Source organism: Coniophora puteana, assembly GCF_000271625.1.
Source record: "Coniophora puteana RWD-64-598 SS2 unplaced genomic scaffold CONPUscaffold_15, whole genome shotgun sequence".
Taxonomy (NCBI): Eukaryota; Fungi; Basidiomycota; class Agaricomycetes; order Boletales; family Coniophoraceae; genus Coniophora; species Coniophora puteana.
In genome coordinates, this window is record NW_006913067.1 from 45,102 (window position 1) to 59,845 (window position 14,744).

The window sequence follows — 14,744 nt, forward strand, 5'->3', positions numbered from 1 at the left end:
ACTTCAACGTTTCAACCGCTGCTTTGTGATGCTTGCGCTATTGGGTAAAGCAAATACACCGCTCTCAACTTGCACAGGAGCCCAATATAAGATTATGCTTGCGCTCTTTCTGCGACCTTATCGCGTAAGACATGGATCAGCCTTGCCTGGTCTCGGATTGACAGGACTCAGCCGTGATATGAAGTGACTCGCTCAGGCATCACGGTGAATGCCCCGAGTCTGATTCTCAGCTGAGGGGGCCTCGAAAGGGCCAGGGATGAGCTTTTGAGCTTTTTTGGAGCATGCTAAAGTTACTCGGGGGTGCCATCAACGTTTGAACTCTGCATAAAGAATACCTCGCTGGGCCTGGGTTTCGCCTGCGGTCTGGTTCCACTCTCGATCGTCCAAAATTATATGGTTCGACCTAAACTACGTATTAGTACCTCGTCAAGAACGGTAATAGGCCTCCCATATCGTACAAAGCCAGTCTTTCGGAAAGAGTTTGCAACAATCTCACTTTAAGATGGTCGGTTGTGGCGACCTCGTTATGACCTTGTTGTAAGAGACACTGCTGTACGATGTCACTGTGTACAATAGTGAGTCTGGACCGCAGAAGGTGGCGGTGGAACGCCCATATGCCCAGTGAAAGAGGGTGTTACAACATGCGAAATGATCAGCTCTCGGGGTTGTGGGGTGGCGAGGACTCACAGATCGACGCATGACACTTACAGTAGAACATACAGCCTCTCTTCCCAAGCGAGGGAACCGACGATTGCTATAATGGAAGGTCTACTTCCAAAAGTGCACAAACAGGATTGTTTCACGTATGCATTGAAGTTGCACGTACATAAGATTACACGCGTTGGTCTACGCGTTGGTCTAGGCATGCGCTGAAACTTGACACTGACCTCGAAACGAGTCGGTGGCTCCGAGACACAGCGAGAAGAGAAGGGATGCAATTGTTCCGACTCGAGCGAGTCAGGAGAGCGGTGCCTGAGCACACGTCGGGGTGTGTTCTCCGGCGCCTATTATTCGAATCTGTCACAGACACCATTGTGCGGTCCGCTGCTTGCACGCGCCGGCGCCGCATCACGATGATCGAGTGTAATGCCCTCGGAAAATGCGACTCTCGGAAAGTAGCCTCAAAACACAACTTGCAGCAAGGCACTAGGGCCCATTCATAAAGATCGATTGACAGCTTACATTGTAGATCGCCCTTCACACGCACGTTTGAGTCGCATGGATCGGCGCGTGTTCTCCGCATGACGCACTAGAAGCCCAAAGGCGCACAGCAAGACTCCCCGCCCCCAACGCCAGGAGGCGCGCCTCGAGGAGGCCCGGAGGCTGGCGATCGCCTGAGGCGCGATAACACAACTGTAACCCCAGGCACACCATTCGATGGTACCCCGGCCCGAAGAAGAACGCGCCCGCGCGAATAGAAGCGGGTACGGCAAGCTGTGCATCGATTGTGTCAGCGAGAAGAATAGAACAGAAGTGCACAATGACCGGTCATGACGCTGATGACGCTACCAACGTCATGTACACCACTCCGATAATGGTATGCTTCGTCGTTGGCTTCGATCAGCACGGCGCGATTACGTATGGGTGTGTGCGGCGGTGATCACGCATCTCCGCACCCTCCAGCTCGGGCTGTTGCGGTCGGTGTCTCGAAGGATTCCGAGGGCTGATAGCGATACTTACCGATCCATAAGGATGTTGTGAGCCCAGGGAACGGCGAGTCGCCGATGCTGGTGTTATCAGCGCTGATAAAGACGCGTTTGATCAGATAACGCACAGATGAAGACCGATTAGGGCATTACCTGCGATCTCGTTGGTCGCCTGCGAGTACGGGCGTCAGCGAGCAACGAGCAACGACCGTGGGATGCGTGACGTGGGAGGATCAGAAGAGAGGCAGCATTTATGTGAAAAATCACGATGGCCGACGAACGTTGATCATTGGCTTGTTAGCTCTGCGCGGCCAGCTTTAAGTCCATGGATAATGCTAGGGGTAGTATACCGAGGGACACCGACCATGGTCAACAGAGAGAGCTAGAAGCAACGACATACACTCGCGTCCGAACATACCCGAATGTGCTTCTGCGCAGCAGCAGGCGGAAAAAGCAGAGCCGAAAAAGTGAGAGTATGCAGAACGGGACTCAGCGGAGTTCCGACACATGAAACTTTTTGGCCATGTGTGTTTCCATGTCCGCTTCTCCGAAACATGTTCTCAAAGACCGCGAGTTTAGACATACGTATGCGAAACAGCTCGCGGAGCTCGACGTCCATGTTCCCTCATAGAGTTTTTTTATAACGGGAACTTCTTTTTAGAAAAGGTCAATACCCGTGGCTTTGATTGCCATACCATCGCCACGGGCCCCTAACCAGCGCTCAGAGTTGCATCTGTGTTCGGAGAAATATGTAGGTTTAACCTTCGAACCCTCAAAAACATATTTCGTCCGCGGCAGCCAGAAGAACGGGAAAACACAGGAAGTAGAGGTCGTCAATGAAGCTCACCTCGCCCCGGAGGGTGGCTCGCAGGCTTCTCATTTCAAATGCGTAGAGCTTTTCAGCAAGCTCGGAAGCGGTTGCTCGTGAAAAGCGTCCTTTTATGTTTTGCCTGCCTGCGGATGTGCCTCGGAGGGTCTGAGGTCTGAGAATGCATCAAGCCAACTGAGCCCTGCGGGCCGGTACAGCAGCTTCGCTATTGCCCGGTTGGATGAGTCTATATATACGACTTGAGGCCCGAGCGAGGGCAGCTCTGCGGAGGCGTCCCGCCCGTATGCGTTCGATCCGATGTCGAGTCCGATTGGTCGTGGAGGGGTCATCCGAGTCATAGAGCATTCATTTGGCAGGCACGGAACGCGCGTCCTGCGAACGCGAAGCCGAGGGGACGGAGACTGAGGCTACTCTGGATGAACACGAAGTACTGGCGATAAGTATATCCTGTCGCTTTTTCCGGGAGATGCGAACACGCACCGGCCAGCGAAGGAGGGATATACCATGGGATCCACCTTTGTCCATAGTACTGTTCTCCTGGAGGACGCGTTTCCGGCAATCTCGGTGTCGATAAAGTGTTGGAATTTCAAATTCATTCAGAAGCGGGGCGAGGAGGGCAAGGGGTATTTACAGTGCGCTGCCACGTTTTTGAGAACCCGGTGCAGTTTGGACGTAAAGGGTGCACCGAGTATCATGCTTTAGTTGTTGAATTTGAGCATCTTACTGTAACGTAAAACAGCACAAGGGGACACCATTGGGCGCAATACATGACACGTACGGCTGTATCAGATCCCCTGAGTTTGTGTCAGGAGACGTTTGTCTGCGATAACGCGCATTGCGCTGTGTGGACTGGCATAAGGTTGAGGGGTTGAGGTCACAACTGCTATTTGCTCACATTGCTTCGCGACCTGATATGAATACGCGAAGTGAATGAAAGAACGCGCTAATGAATCACAGGAGGCACGCACAGCTGATTTCCCCTCTCGCTTGTAGTTGAATACACATCGGTCTTTCTGCTCTCGTCAATGAATTGCGCGATAAGACATCACTTCGTTGCGCACCCTGACCGCCACGTTGCGCGTATCAACCCCAGGACGCTAACATTCATTGCCGGGGTTCAAGTGGGCCGCCCGGCCCCCCTTCCAGTTCAAAACATCGCACTGCAGCAATACAGGTAAGCCTTATTCGATGTATTTGAATGCATTGATCGAATCCAAGGTTTTCTACGTCCGCGGCGACGACACATGCTCGTCTAGAACGGACGAGATAGAGGCAGCGCGATCAGTTGGTATGCAATAACTCAAAGGTTTTGAGCCCGGACCGTGCCGCCGATAGCTTGATTGCTTGATCGCTGAAGGGGACGCACTAGACCATACATGGGCAGCGCGCCCCGGGAGAGCGGGCGGGGCGCCAGGCGCGCACAGAGAGAACAGTCACTGCGTAGATTTAGCGGCGATGATGCTCGTGCCAGGTGTACAAGTCTTCTCAAGAGATGCGGCGGTGCTAATGAGCGAGTTCTATGAGCTGAGCCTAAGTGCGGGTCCGGCGGCCCGAGCCAGGTGGGTTGAGTCGTGAACGAGTCGTGGGCGTGGCGTATGTGGCGTGGGCGTGGATGCCTTGAGTACGACACGCCGAGGATAACTCTAGGTTTAGCCTGTGTCGCTGCGTGCGTGTTGAGCCGACACCGTGGGGAATCAGCCGGCCCTTTAGCTCGGACCTGGCAGCGGCGAGTTGTGCTACTGGTAACTGCCATGGAACGTTGCGAGCTATAGCGGGCGGTGAAGCCACGAACGTGCCTGTCATTTGTCGAGGAAGTGCTTCGAAGAAGGGATAGTGAACGCCTCCGGGCCAGGGAAGAGGATACTAGTCACGGATGAGGAGGCGGCTAGGGGGTCAGAAGGACATAGATAGATAGCCGGGGCGGTAGTTGCCGAAGGAGGTGAGGTTATTCCAGACGCGTGGAAACGAAAATGCCATCCCGTCCCAGATCAGACGGAACAAAACCCACATCGTCAGCGAGCGAGAGACGACCTCAAAAGCTTCCGCCGATGGATCCTGCTCGGTGGACCATGTATAATTCAGGTTGTTTCCTATCTGACCGTGAACGTCGCGCGATTCGTTCACGTGGAAGCGTGCGGTGGTACGAGGTCATCGGAGCAACATATCGTCCCTGACCCTTGCACACCGCAACACCAGGCAACTTGAGCTGAGTTCGACACACCCCGCAAACTCTGTAGCCGACGTCGTGCTGAGTGGGGAGTGCGGGGCGCAGGCACGTAATGGCAGCGCCCATGGGCAATCAGCTGACGGGCGGGCCGGCGGGGGATGACATGGAACCTCCACGGAGCGCTCGACATATATCGGCCGTGGATGAAACATGAGACAAGTTAATGACGACCGTGGGGGGTCGATCGCGGGAAAACCCGACCGGAAACCACGGCAATGCACCGCAAGAATCATGAATGAGACGGGTTGAGACCGGGATACAGGTGGGTTCAAGGTTCACAACACGACTCACAGCGTGTTCGGTTGTACCGTAAGAAAGACGGATGGGGACAAGTTGCGCAATGACAGTCGATTTGCTGTCGCAACTCTGATAAGCTGACGTTGGCTCGTTGCGTGCAGTTTGAGGGTCAGACAGCGAAGAGGGAGGGCTTCTCGCCAATTGAAAAGTCACTTTGGGATTTTGAGTTGGTCGTGATCGCATTCAGTTGGTGTAGTTATTCATGGAGGGGAGATGAATACGCCCGCAGCGCTTTCAAAACACCCCCGACGCGATTGGGAAACAATCACACAATGGAAGAGGAGAGGCTGACGAGTGTTTTGCGATATGCGATATGGTTGCTAGCTAGGAGATGCGGCTGTCGAGTTAAGGAGGGGCGGGAGAAGGTTGTGTGTGGATAATCTGCTGCGTCAGCCTGAGATGGCCACCGAGTCAATCGGCGAGGGGATCTGCAGTTACGGTTAAGCGAGGCTTATCGACGTCCGTTGCGTTCCAGACCACAGAGGGAGGATGGTCCCCGAAATGGGGGCAGATTCAAGGTGACAGGGCACACATGCCATGGAATTGTTAGTTGCAAATTCGCGCGTCGTCTGTATGTAATCGGGATCTGGTCGTGCACATCGTTATGCGAACCGCGCGACGGTGGGAGAAAAGTGCATACCCATTCCGCAATCGGCCGGAATCCCCATGGCCAGGGTTGGATCTGATACGCTCTTCTTGTCCAGATCGAATCTGAATCCCCAGTATGGCAACTATGGCCCAACCACCAACGCCCCGCGACTCGCGTACTGATATAAGTTCTCTGTCTCTTTGCATTACCGTCCTCACCCTCACCCGTCCCAGCAAGTCCTGTGCGCACCAGACGTTTCCGTCATCCCCTCCCACTACCCACCATCTTAGGCTTTTAGTCTTTAAACCACTCTTCGGTGTCATCGACTGCCCTTATCTTCGTCAACATCAAAACACCATCATGACTTCGACCGCCAAGCGCACCGAGAAGCTCACCGCTCTCCCTAGCCTTTCTTGCTCCCTCTCGAGTCTCCCTCAGGCTACCAGCCTCGACGGCATCTCGCTTCATCACAGCATGTTTGCTCAACGCGCCGCAGAGAGTGAGGCCAAGGTGAATAGCTCGCGCCATCTCTGTCTCAGCTTTTCACCTGACCGCGTCTCGTCTCTCTTTTCAGCTGAAAAAAGCCCTCTCAAAGACTGCCTCGTCTCCTCAGGCTCACAACGCCATTCCTCCATACATGGTTGTCGTGAGTATATTATCCACGCTGTCTTCGTTCTCGTCGCTGACATTCTATCCCAGCCCCAGCCAAACCCAAGCTCGCCAGGCTCTGAGCCACCTCTTATGATGAAGTCATCAGTAAGTTTACCAATCGTCGTGTCTCCTCCCCTGTTGCTTATCTCTCCCCCTTTTTGCAGAAAAAATTCTCGACATGATTGTCTCCTGATTCCTCGTCGCCATGCTTTCATGCTATCGTACTGTAGATTTTTTCTCTCTCCTGCATCGCCGTCCTCTACCTCTCTCGCCTCCACTATGCGGCACCTCATTCATCCCACATGACCTCCGTCTCCTCATCATATTGCATCAAGTTTAGACCTATCATCGCATATATTCCCCTCGTACACGCACATACCATGGCATCCGTCCGTCTTTCTCTATCTCTCTTGCGTCTTTCTATCCTCCGGTCGCGGTGTCTTGTCTCACCAGCGTCCTCTGTTTTTGCTGGGTACTACATGGGTCTTATTGGAATTCTAATACCGGTAGCATAGTACTTGGGTCGCTGCTACATATAGATTCAGACTAATTTAATGAATCAACTGGCTTGGGTTACTCGCACTCTTCGTTCGAACGCGTTCAAGCAATTTTACCGAGAGCTTTGATCGCCCTGGTGCACTGACGCATCGCATATGACAATGTTACACTTGTGCATTCACTGTCATCATTCGTGGACGGAGTTAATTCTTACGCGTCAGGGCGTGATCAATACTAGTTGATGATCGAACTGCGCAGCAGTACGACACTCGGCGGTTAGTTGCCCGCCTATATACGCGGGCCGCCCACGCGCTGATCTCAATTGCAAGCTGCATGCAACTGCCCGCTGCTGCCCGGTCGTCGGTCGCGCGCGCCGCGCGGCCAATAGTCTTTGGTGATGCATGGGCCCATCAAACCTCGGAAAAACCCTCTTGCTCGCTTGTCATTGGCTGGCGCGCGCTCGCAAGCTTACAAGAGCGTGAGCGTGTCGAGTCTAGAACCCGACGTGCACAAGGCGAGGCACCGCTAAAAGGTTAGAAACACGTCGGGGTGCATATCCGTATGATCTCGTATAAATCGGTGCTAACTTACCTGGTGATGTGGTATGATATAGCATACGTTCTATCTTTCGATATCCTGGATACACTTACGCATCAAGACCGCTCAAGACAATGTGCAGCAGGTAAGCATGTCGTGTTCATCTTGACACCGTCAATCGCTTTGATCACTGGATTATTGACATTGTCGAACGACCCTAGAGCCCGGACCCGAGAAAGACCTTCGACTTTGTACACCATAACTTTATCCGTTATCAAAGGGTGCTCTTGTGGGTCAGGAGGTCTTCATATGAATGTTGAGCATTTGCATTTCATGAACTCAACGTGCGGTATTCAACCCGGAAATAAGGATAGTGCAGGGGCCGTTGGTCAACATTCAATCCTCGGCTCTTCCCCAAACGTCTTGTTCTCTGTGACGCTATCCTTACATTCTAGGGGTCTTCTCGTACGTACGCAAGGTACCTGACTATCCCACTTTTACCTCGACGTTTGTGCTGGCCATTGTAAGAGCTGACGCTCAGACCTAGGGTCTGGAAAGAGGGTCTGACAAGACATATCACCCGATGCACCAATGAATGTCATCGGCGACCCTAGGAGCGTGGCGCTGCACGAGCCTACATACAGTACGCGGACGGCGACCAGTGACGTCCTGACGTCCTTGACATTTCTGGGGTGTCCTCGCGTCGCATCTGGCGATCGCGGCAGATTCATAACGTTCGACAGGTTATGCGACCTTGCCTCGGTCGATTTCTTTTTTCTTTTCTTTTTACTTCCGCGAATCCGACAGCGGGAGACGGCGTACGCGGGACGGGTCCCCTTTTCGGGCTATGACTTGGCCATATTCGGCACGGCGGAGCGGGAAGGATTGCCTGATCTGGCTTGACAAGGCACTTCCATGTCAAAACGACGGCGTTCTTGCAGGCCGGTAACCTTTGGACCTCTCCGTTCGAGCTCTGGGCTGTCCGGAAGTGAAAGCTGCCACTTGCCTCCGTTGGCGCAGGTGTGTGTTGCGTGCTTACGCAGATAGCACTTAGCGAACAGGTGGGCCCCGCGCTACGATCCACTAGTACAGGGTCACGGCGACGTTGACCTCCGAACCTCGGTCAGGTGTCGGATGCACTTTGGAAAGGAAGGTTGAGCAGCGAGTTCCGCCTGAGTCGCGCTCCTGAGGCCTGCGGATGTCAAGGCCCGTCTAACCGTGGCGGGGCGGAGCAGATGACAGTGCGGGTCAGGGTCGCCTACTGTAGGACGTCAGGTGAGCTCGTTCAAGTGTATTGGCGAGGCGCGGAGAATAACGGAAATACCTCTCTGGGGAATGAATGGGTTGGAGACTGGAGTGCGAGCGCGCCAGAGCGTGTCTGTGGGTACGCTTGCTTCTCACTCCGCTGAGGCTCGAGCACGCGCGCACGGTCCCGTCAGACGTTCAGGCTTTCCGGTTCTTCGATCCGAGGACTCATATTGTCCGTACATCATCACTTGACTTGCACTGCCTGGAAGTGACACCCACCGAGTTTCTCTTTTGGTCAACACGCACCCATAACTTAAAAGTGTGTCTTACTATTCGGATTTAAAGAAAAACCTTGACGAAATTCCGAATATCTCTCAAGCGCAAGATCATTCTCAAAGTATATCAATGTGTAGCGCTCAGAGTCCGACTGTTTCTCGCAATAATGGCTCAAGCTCCCTCGATCGTGGAAGCGGGGGTTTGACCTCCATTGAAGGCGCTGAGTGAGCCAAAAGATCGAATACATATACCGGTCAAGTGATATTATTCATCCGCTCCAAGTTGCTCCACCGGTAGTCCTGGGGCCCCCGCACCGCCAACTGAGATTCGAGTGCCTGTTGACCCCTGTAACGTCACAGTCATAAACGGTGTGCATCTTCTTGCACCTCTTCTAGAGCAAAACCTCGACCCAAGCTGACTGAGATGGTGGCTCCAGGACCAATGACAGTTGTCGCTTACTGTTGCTTCCTGGTCAAGGCCGGGGTTCGTGGTCGGGACGAGATGAGGTCATCATCGTTAACCTTTTACCGCAAGACTCCGCCTTCTCGGTTGCCAAGCATGTCGAAGCACTGTGTGATTGGCCGTTGGACACGCGAGACAACGTCAACACCTCCTGCTTCCACCGGTGTCGTTGCGTCGGAGGTAAGGCTAGGCACGCCCTATGGTCGCTTCGCCTAAGCATCTCGAGCACGCGCGCATCTGCCATGCGTTGTCACAGTTAATCATCAGCTATGTACCGACAAGCGAGGACGGGAGGATCATCTGCGTCAGGATGCTTGTTGGTGGAACTATAAGTGTTTATGTATCAGTTTCAGGGACTTGCACGATCAGACCGGAGCATTGCAAAGCTTGCTTCACCATCAAGGGCATCTAGCGAACAGTGATTGGCTTGAAGCTAAGCGACGTTGGTCGTCAACTTCGTCTCGACGTTGCCTGGTACCCGAACCAGCCGCCGGGTCGATCTTTCCTACTTAAGAACATCTTCCTCCGGTGTGTTCCTCGTGCATCTTGAGATGACACTTGCTAGCGCACCCACGCGTGATGCCGTTGATTTATCACTCGCAAGACATTTAGGAGATTTTTTCTCCTCCGGCTAGGATGATGTGGGAGGACCGCAGCCTGTGCCTCGTTGCATCATGTGCGTGTATGTTTTCGCACCTAAAGAAACGTAAAGAATCACAAATGTCCGAACGTAATCCGATAAAAATTCGTGCTTCCTTCAAGAACAGGGCCCCGCGGACCGGCGTTGGTGTTGTGCATGTGTGCGAGAGCGACATTCGCTGAGCGTGAAAAAGTAGACCTCCTTCCGTTTTGTGAATGCTTCTTGGTCTAGCATTATTAGGCTTCTTAACTTCTGTAGAGTACAATCTGGTTTCGCTCGTTCGGACATGAAGCCGATGGCTTCTCTGTCCAGCGCGGCGTGGGGCTACTTCTTTAAGCTAATCGCTCGCGGCCGAGGATTGGACGGTGCGGTTGTTCTGAGAACTCGAACTCGCGAAGCACCCATCGGCGCCCCCCGCGGGGAATGGTGGGATCGCCGAAACCTCATTGGGTGGGATGCTCCTTTCCACGTTTTACACGCTCGCTCACCAGTCCCCTTGCACAGCGCCCGATTCCTTCGAAGAGCCAAGTTATTCCCTCTTCCGGGAGAAAGGGACCGGGCGGGCCTGGTAAAGGCGAAGCGACCCCGTGTGCCATAAGACAACTCTAAATGCTCTACACGTAAAAAGGCAGATTTACAGGGCGTGGATAGCCTGACAGGTTTTCTGCTTCCACGGCGCACACTTCTAGTTCTGGCCGACATGTATTGCTTCGCGCTATACATCAGGAAAATGACACCTGTATTTGCCGAAATGAAATGACTTTTCTACCCTTAGCGAGCATTTTTGGTTGAGCAAAAGATGATGACGTAGGTGGCATCGTAGAGTTAACCTTTGATCCTGCAGGTTTATTACGTTTTGACTATTTATGTCGGTCGAGCTTCCGGAGTTTCAGGTCTCTGAGTCGGAGGTACCTTGCGAGGTCGTGATGTTTCTTGAGAACGTACCCATTGCCACTGCTACTGGCTGCCTTTAATTTTCAAATTATCATTCTTGTCTCAGGTTGAAGTTAGCTCTGCTTGCCAATGGTGGTTCAGATCTCAGAGAAGATAAGATTAGCCGATGCAAAATAAAGCAACAGTTATATAAACGCTTTGATCCCGTTCTTCAACAGGCAACTTGGCCGAGCGGTCTAAGGCGCCAGAATCAGGATCTGGTCCGAAAGGGCGTGAGTTCGAATCTCACAGTTGTCAAATTCTTTTGCTCTCTACTCATAAGTTTAGGACATCAACTCTTCTGTTGCTGTGGGTCATGCCTTTTTATCACTCACGTCGGCTATATTTAGTCTGGGAACCTGCTCTGGGAACATGCCTACGAGGAGAAGCCGGGGCAAAGCTGGAAGACGGTTACTCTCACTGTCCACCACATCTTACAATATCTCGACACCTGTGAGAGGCCTATGCATGCTTTCTTCGAACCTCTGATGCATTTGATGCAATCTCCAGCAAGCCTGTGCTACATGTGCCACTCGGTCTGCACGGCTCTCCGTGTGGCGACACAACCAAGCCATCATCGTAGCATCTGCTCGTTTACTTGGCGCGGCCACCGGCTCAGGCGGTCCTTATCTCCCGTTCGGCAACTTGACACCCCACCTCACCTCTGGGTCGTCCGTCGTTCCTCTTTCCTCGACTATGTTTTCCAGTGTAGGTCCTTACAGTATTCGTTGGTGAGTATGTAACTAATGCCTGCAGGAGCCATGTTCGATAGGGACACGGCGGTGGATGGACCAGTAAGGATTGAATAGCTGCGATAAGGAGTGGAGAAGCGCTCATGACCGTGCCGTTATCTCTCGTGTGCCCCCAATCCAAGAATGCAGAGATAAGCGGTTTGGGCCCAACTCAATCACTGTTCGGGCCCCCACGGTTCGTTGATATAAACGACGATGAGCAACGTCGCAGAGCACAGTGTTCGCGCGGTCATGTCTTCCGCAGAGGTCCTCCCGCAGGGGGCTGGCTATGGTGTTGGTAAGTACAGCGTGTTATCTGCAGCGGTTCTCGCGTCTAACTCGCGCGACAGTGATCGGTATGTTGGCATTCGACTTCTCGAAGGCGTGATGGTGAACGCGCTCTAGGCATTGGTCTCTTCTTCAGCGCCTTCATGGTGCTCCTAACAGCAATCCAAGCCCGCTACACCGGATACTCCCCAAAGAACTCTGAGGAATTCACCTCCGCGTCTCGAAGCGTCAAGCCAGGGCTGATCGCGTCAGGAATCGTCTCTGCATGGACATGGGCTGCAACGCTGGTGAGTTATCACTCCTGCAAGCGTGCTATCGGAATCCTGACACATTGCAAGCTTCAATCGAGCGCGGTGGGCTACCGATACGGCATCTCGGGTCCATGGTGGTACGCGTCTGGCGCGACCGTGCAAGTCCTTCTCTTCGCCCAGCTCGCCGCCAAACTCAAGATGAACGCCCCGTACGCTCACACGTGGCTCGAGATCGTCGGCGCGCGCTGGGGCACTGCGGCGCACCTTATCCTCATGTTCTTCGGTCTCGCGACGAACCTCATCGTCTCGTCCATGCTAGTGCTTGGCGGCTCGGCGACGGTGACGGACCTCACGGGCATGAGTACGATTGCTGCATGCTTCTTGATCCCTCTTGGAGTGGCAATATATGTCGTTGTTGGAGGGATGCGGTCTACATTGCTTTGCGACTAGTGAGTTTTCGTGTCTTAAGCGCGTACAGATGACCGATGGAAGCTCAGTACGCACACTACTGTGCTCTTCGCCATCATATTCACCTTCGCATTTACCGTGTACGCGACCTCGGACTATATCGGCTCCATATCCAAGATGCACTCCCTCCTGCAGGAAGCTACCGCCATCTCACCCGTCTCAGGCAACGCTGGCGGGTCTTACCTTACCATGCGTTCCAAGAACGGCCTAATCTTCGGCGTCATCAACCTCATCGGCAACTTCGCAACTGTATTTCAGGACCAAGCGTATTGGCAGCGCGCCATCGCTAGTCGCCCTGCGACGACTGTGAAGGCGTACTTGCTTGGGGGTATTGCATGGTAAGTACAGTTGCTCCAGCGGTTAGATGGATAGGGGCTAATTTAGAGAAGGTTCGCAATTCCCTTCTGCTTCGCGACGACACTTGGTCTGGCTGCGGTTGCCCTCTCCGTTGTACCATCTCCCACCTCTCCGACCGCGAACGCGACAGCCGCCGGCTTCCAGGCGCTCCTCCCTCCTCTCACGAACGACCAGATCTCGGAAGGCCTCCCAGCGTCCGTAGCTGCCGCTGGCCTCCTCGGTCAGAGCGGCGCGGCAGCCCTGCTTGTTCTGCTCTTCCTGGCTGTGACCAGTGCGACAAGTGCCGAGCTTATCGCTGTGTCTGCAATTTTAACTTATGACGTTTACCTGGTACGTTTTGGCATGCTCTATCATTTGGACATGTACCCTGACCATGTTGTTCAGAGATACATCCATCCAGATGCTACGGAGCAGCAGATCATGCGAGTCAGCCACGCTGGCGTAAGTGATTTCTTCGTTTCGTGGCCAAAAGTCATAATCGCTGAGGTCTTGTCCTAGGTCGTGTTTTTTGCCCTTGTCATGGCCCTTGCTGGCATAATATTCTATTACATCGGGGTCTCCATGGGTTGGCTCTATGTATGCGATTCATTTTCATTGGTTTGGGGAAGAACGAGCTAACGTCATTTTTAGACCTTCATGGGTGTCATTCTCGGCTCGGCGGTCGTGCCCATCGCGCTGTGCATCACCTGGCGCAAGGCAAACAAGTATGGCTGCATTGGCGGTGCGGTGGTCGGGTTCGCGGCTGGTATTGCTGCGTGGCTTGGTGTGACGTCAAGTCTGAACGATGGCGTTATCAACGTTACCGTGCGTCGCTTTGGTCAATGCATGGGTACATTTACTGATGAGCGTACTAGACCAGCGGAGGTAACTACGAAATGTTAGCTGGTAACCTCGCGTCTATTGGTGCGGGAGGGTTGATCGCCACTGTTGTCTCGTGTATCGTGCGTTCGCATCAATTTATGGCGCTTTCGGCGACAGTGACTAATGGATGGATAGTGGCCCGATGTCTACGACTTCGCTGGCACACGCGCTATCAACGCCCCCACCCACAAGCGGGACGCGAAGACGAGCGACGATATGGATGCAGACATGTCAGAAAAGAAATCACCAAGGACGCCAGAGGCATCTGTATCTGTCGAGGAGGTACAACCGCTAGCAGAAGACGAAGAACTCGACTTGGATAGACTGAAGAGCGCTTTCAAGCTCGCCGCTCAGGCGTCTGTCGTCTTGGTATGTTCGCACATATCCTTCCGTTTTGTAACGACGTGCAAACTGGTTTATAGACGCTGGTGCTTCTCATTATCATTCCACTACCTCTCTTCTTTGCACAAACCGTGTATGAAGTCAAAGGTTTCTCGGCGTGGGTTGGCATTGGTATTGGGTGGGCGTTTTGCTCCGCGTTCGCTGTCGTACTATACCCGTTATACGAGAGTCGAACCGCTTTGGGCATGATTGGGAGGGGTATCATCAAGGTCAGCTCACATTTGGACGTGAATTCTCATGGTCCTGATATTCTGCGATCTCTAGGACATATTTGCGAGGGGAAGCGGGAAGTTTGCTGCACCATCACATTCGATTGAAGGTGACTCAGATGCGTAGAGGGTTTGACCGTTATATACTTCGAAATGCTATCTGTAATACTACATTACTGCTTTCCTGTCATTGTTATCGTCACCTGCTTTGTGTCCCGCCCTCGCATGATTCAAGAAACACCACCCCAGAAGCTTTTCGAATGTTGCTAAGATAGGGGCCTCCAAACACGTGATAGCCTTCAGCGCGTCGGTACGCTGCCGCACCCCGCGCAACCCTGTATCCG

The 14,744-nt window shown here is 53.3% G+C and overlaps 2 protein-coding genes and 1 non-coding gene across 3 annotated transcripts; all 3 read left to right on the forward strand.

The window, feature by feature from the left end:
• The first annotated feature begins 5,814 nt into the window (after positions 1-5,814).
• On the forward strand, positions 5,815-6,535 carry CONPUDRAFT_169053 (uncharacterized protein). The gene is made up of 4 exons (XM_007775606.1): positions 5,815-6,098; positions 6,163-6,234; positions 6,288-6,344; positions 6,406-6,535. The coding sequence occupies exons 1-4, from the start codon at positions 5,949-5,951 to the stop codon at positions 6,430-6,432; spliced, it is 306 nt and encodes a 101-aa protein (XP_007773796.1). The 5' UTR covers positions 5,815-5,948; the 3' UTR covers positions 6,433-6,535.
• A 4,476-nt stretch (positions 6,536-11,011) lies between these two features.
• On the forward strand, positions 11,012-11,091 carry CONPUDRAFT_t113. The gene has a single exon. It is a non-coding gene; the product is annotated as a tRNA-Leu (tRNA).
• Positions 11,092-11,723: 632 nt separating this feature from the next.
• CONPUDRAFT_169054 (urea transporter) lies at positions 11,724-14,527 on the forward strand (the record flags this gene model as incomplete). The annotated part of the gene is made up of 13 exons (XM_007775607.1): positions 11,724-11,862; positions 11,915-11,920; positions 11,970-12,139; positions 12,191-12,552; positions 12,601-12,909; positions 12,961-13,258; positions 13,313-13,369; positions 13,427-13,504; positions 13,559-13,732; positions 13,783-13,869; positions 13,925-14,158; positions 14,212-14,400; positions 14,456-14,527. The coding sequence occupies exons 1-13, from the start codon at positions 11,781-11,783 to the stop codon at positions 14,525-14,527; spliced, it is 2,118 nt and encodes a 705-aa protein (XP_007773797.1). The 5' UTR covers positions 11,724-11,780.
• Positions 14,528-14,744: the final 217 nt, after the last annotated feature.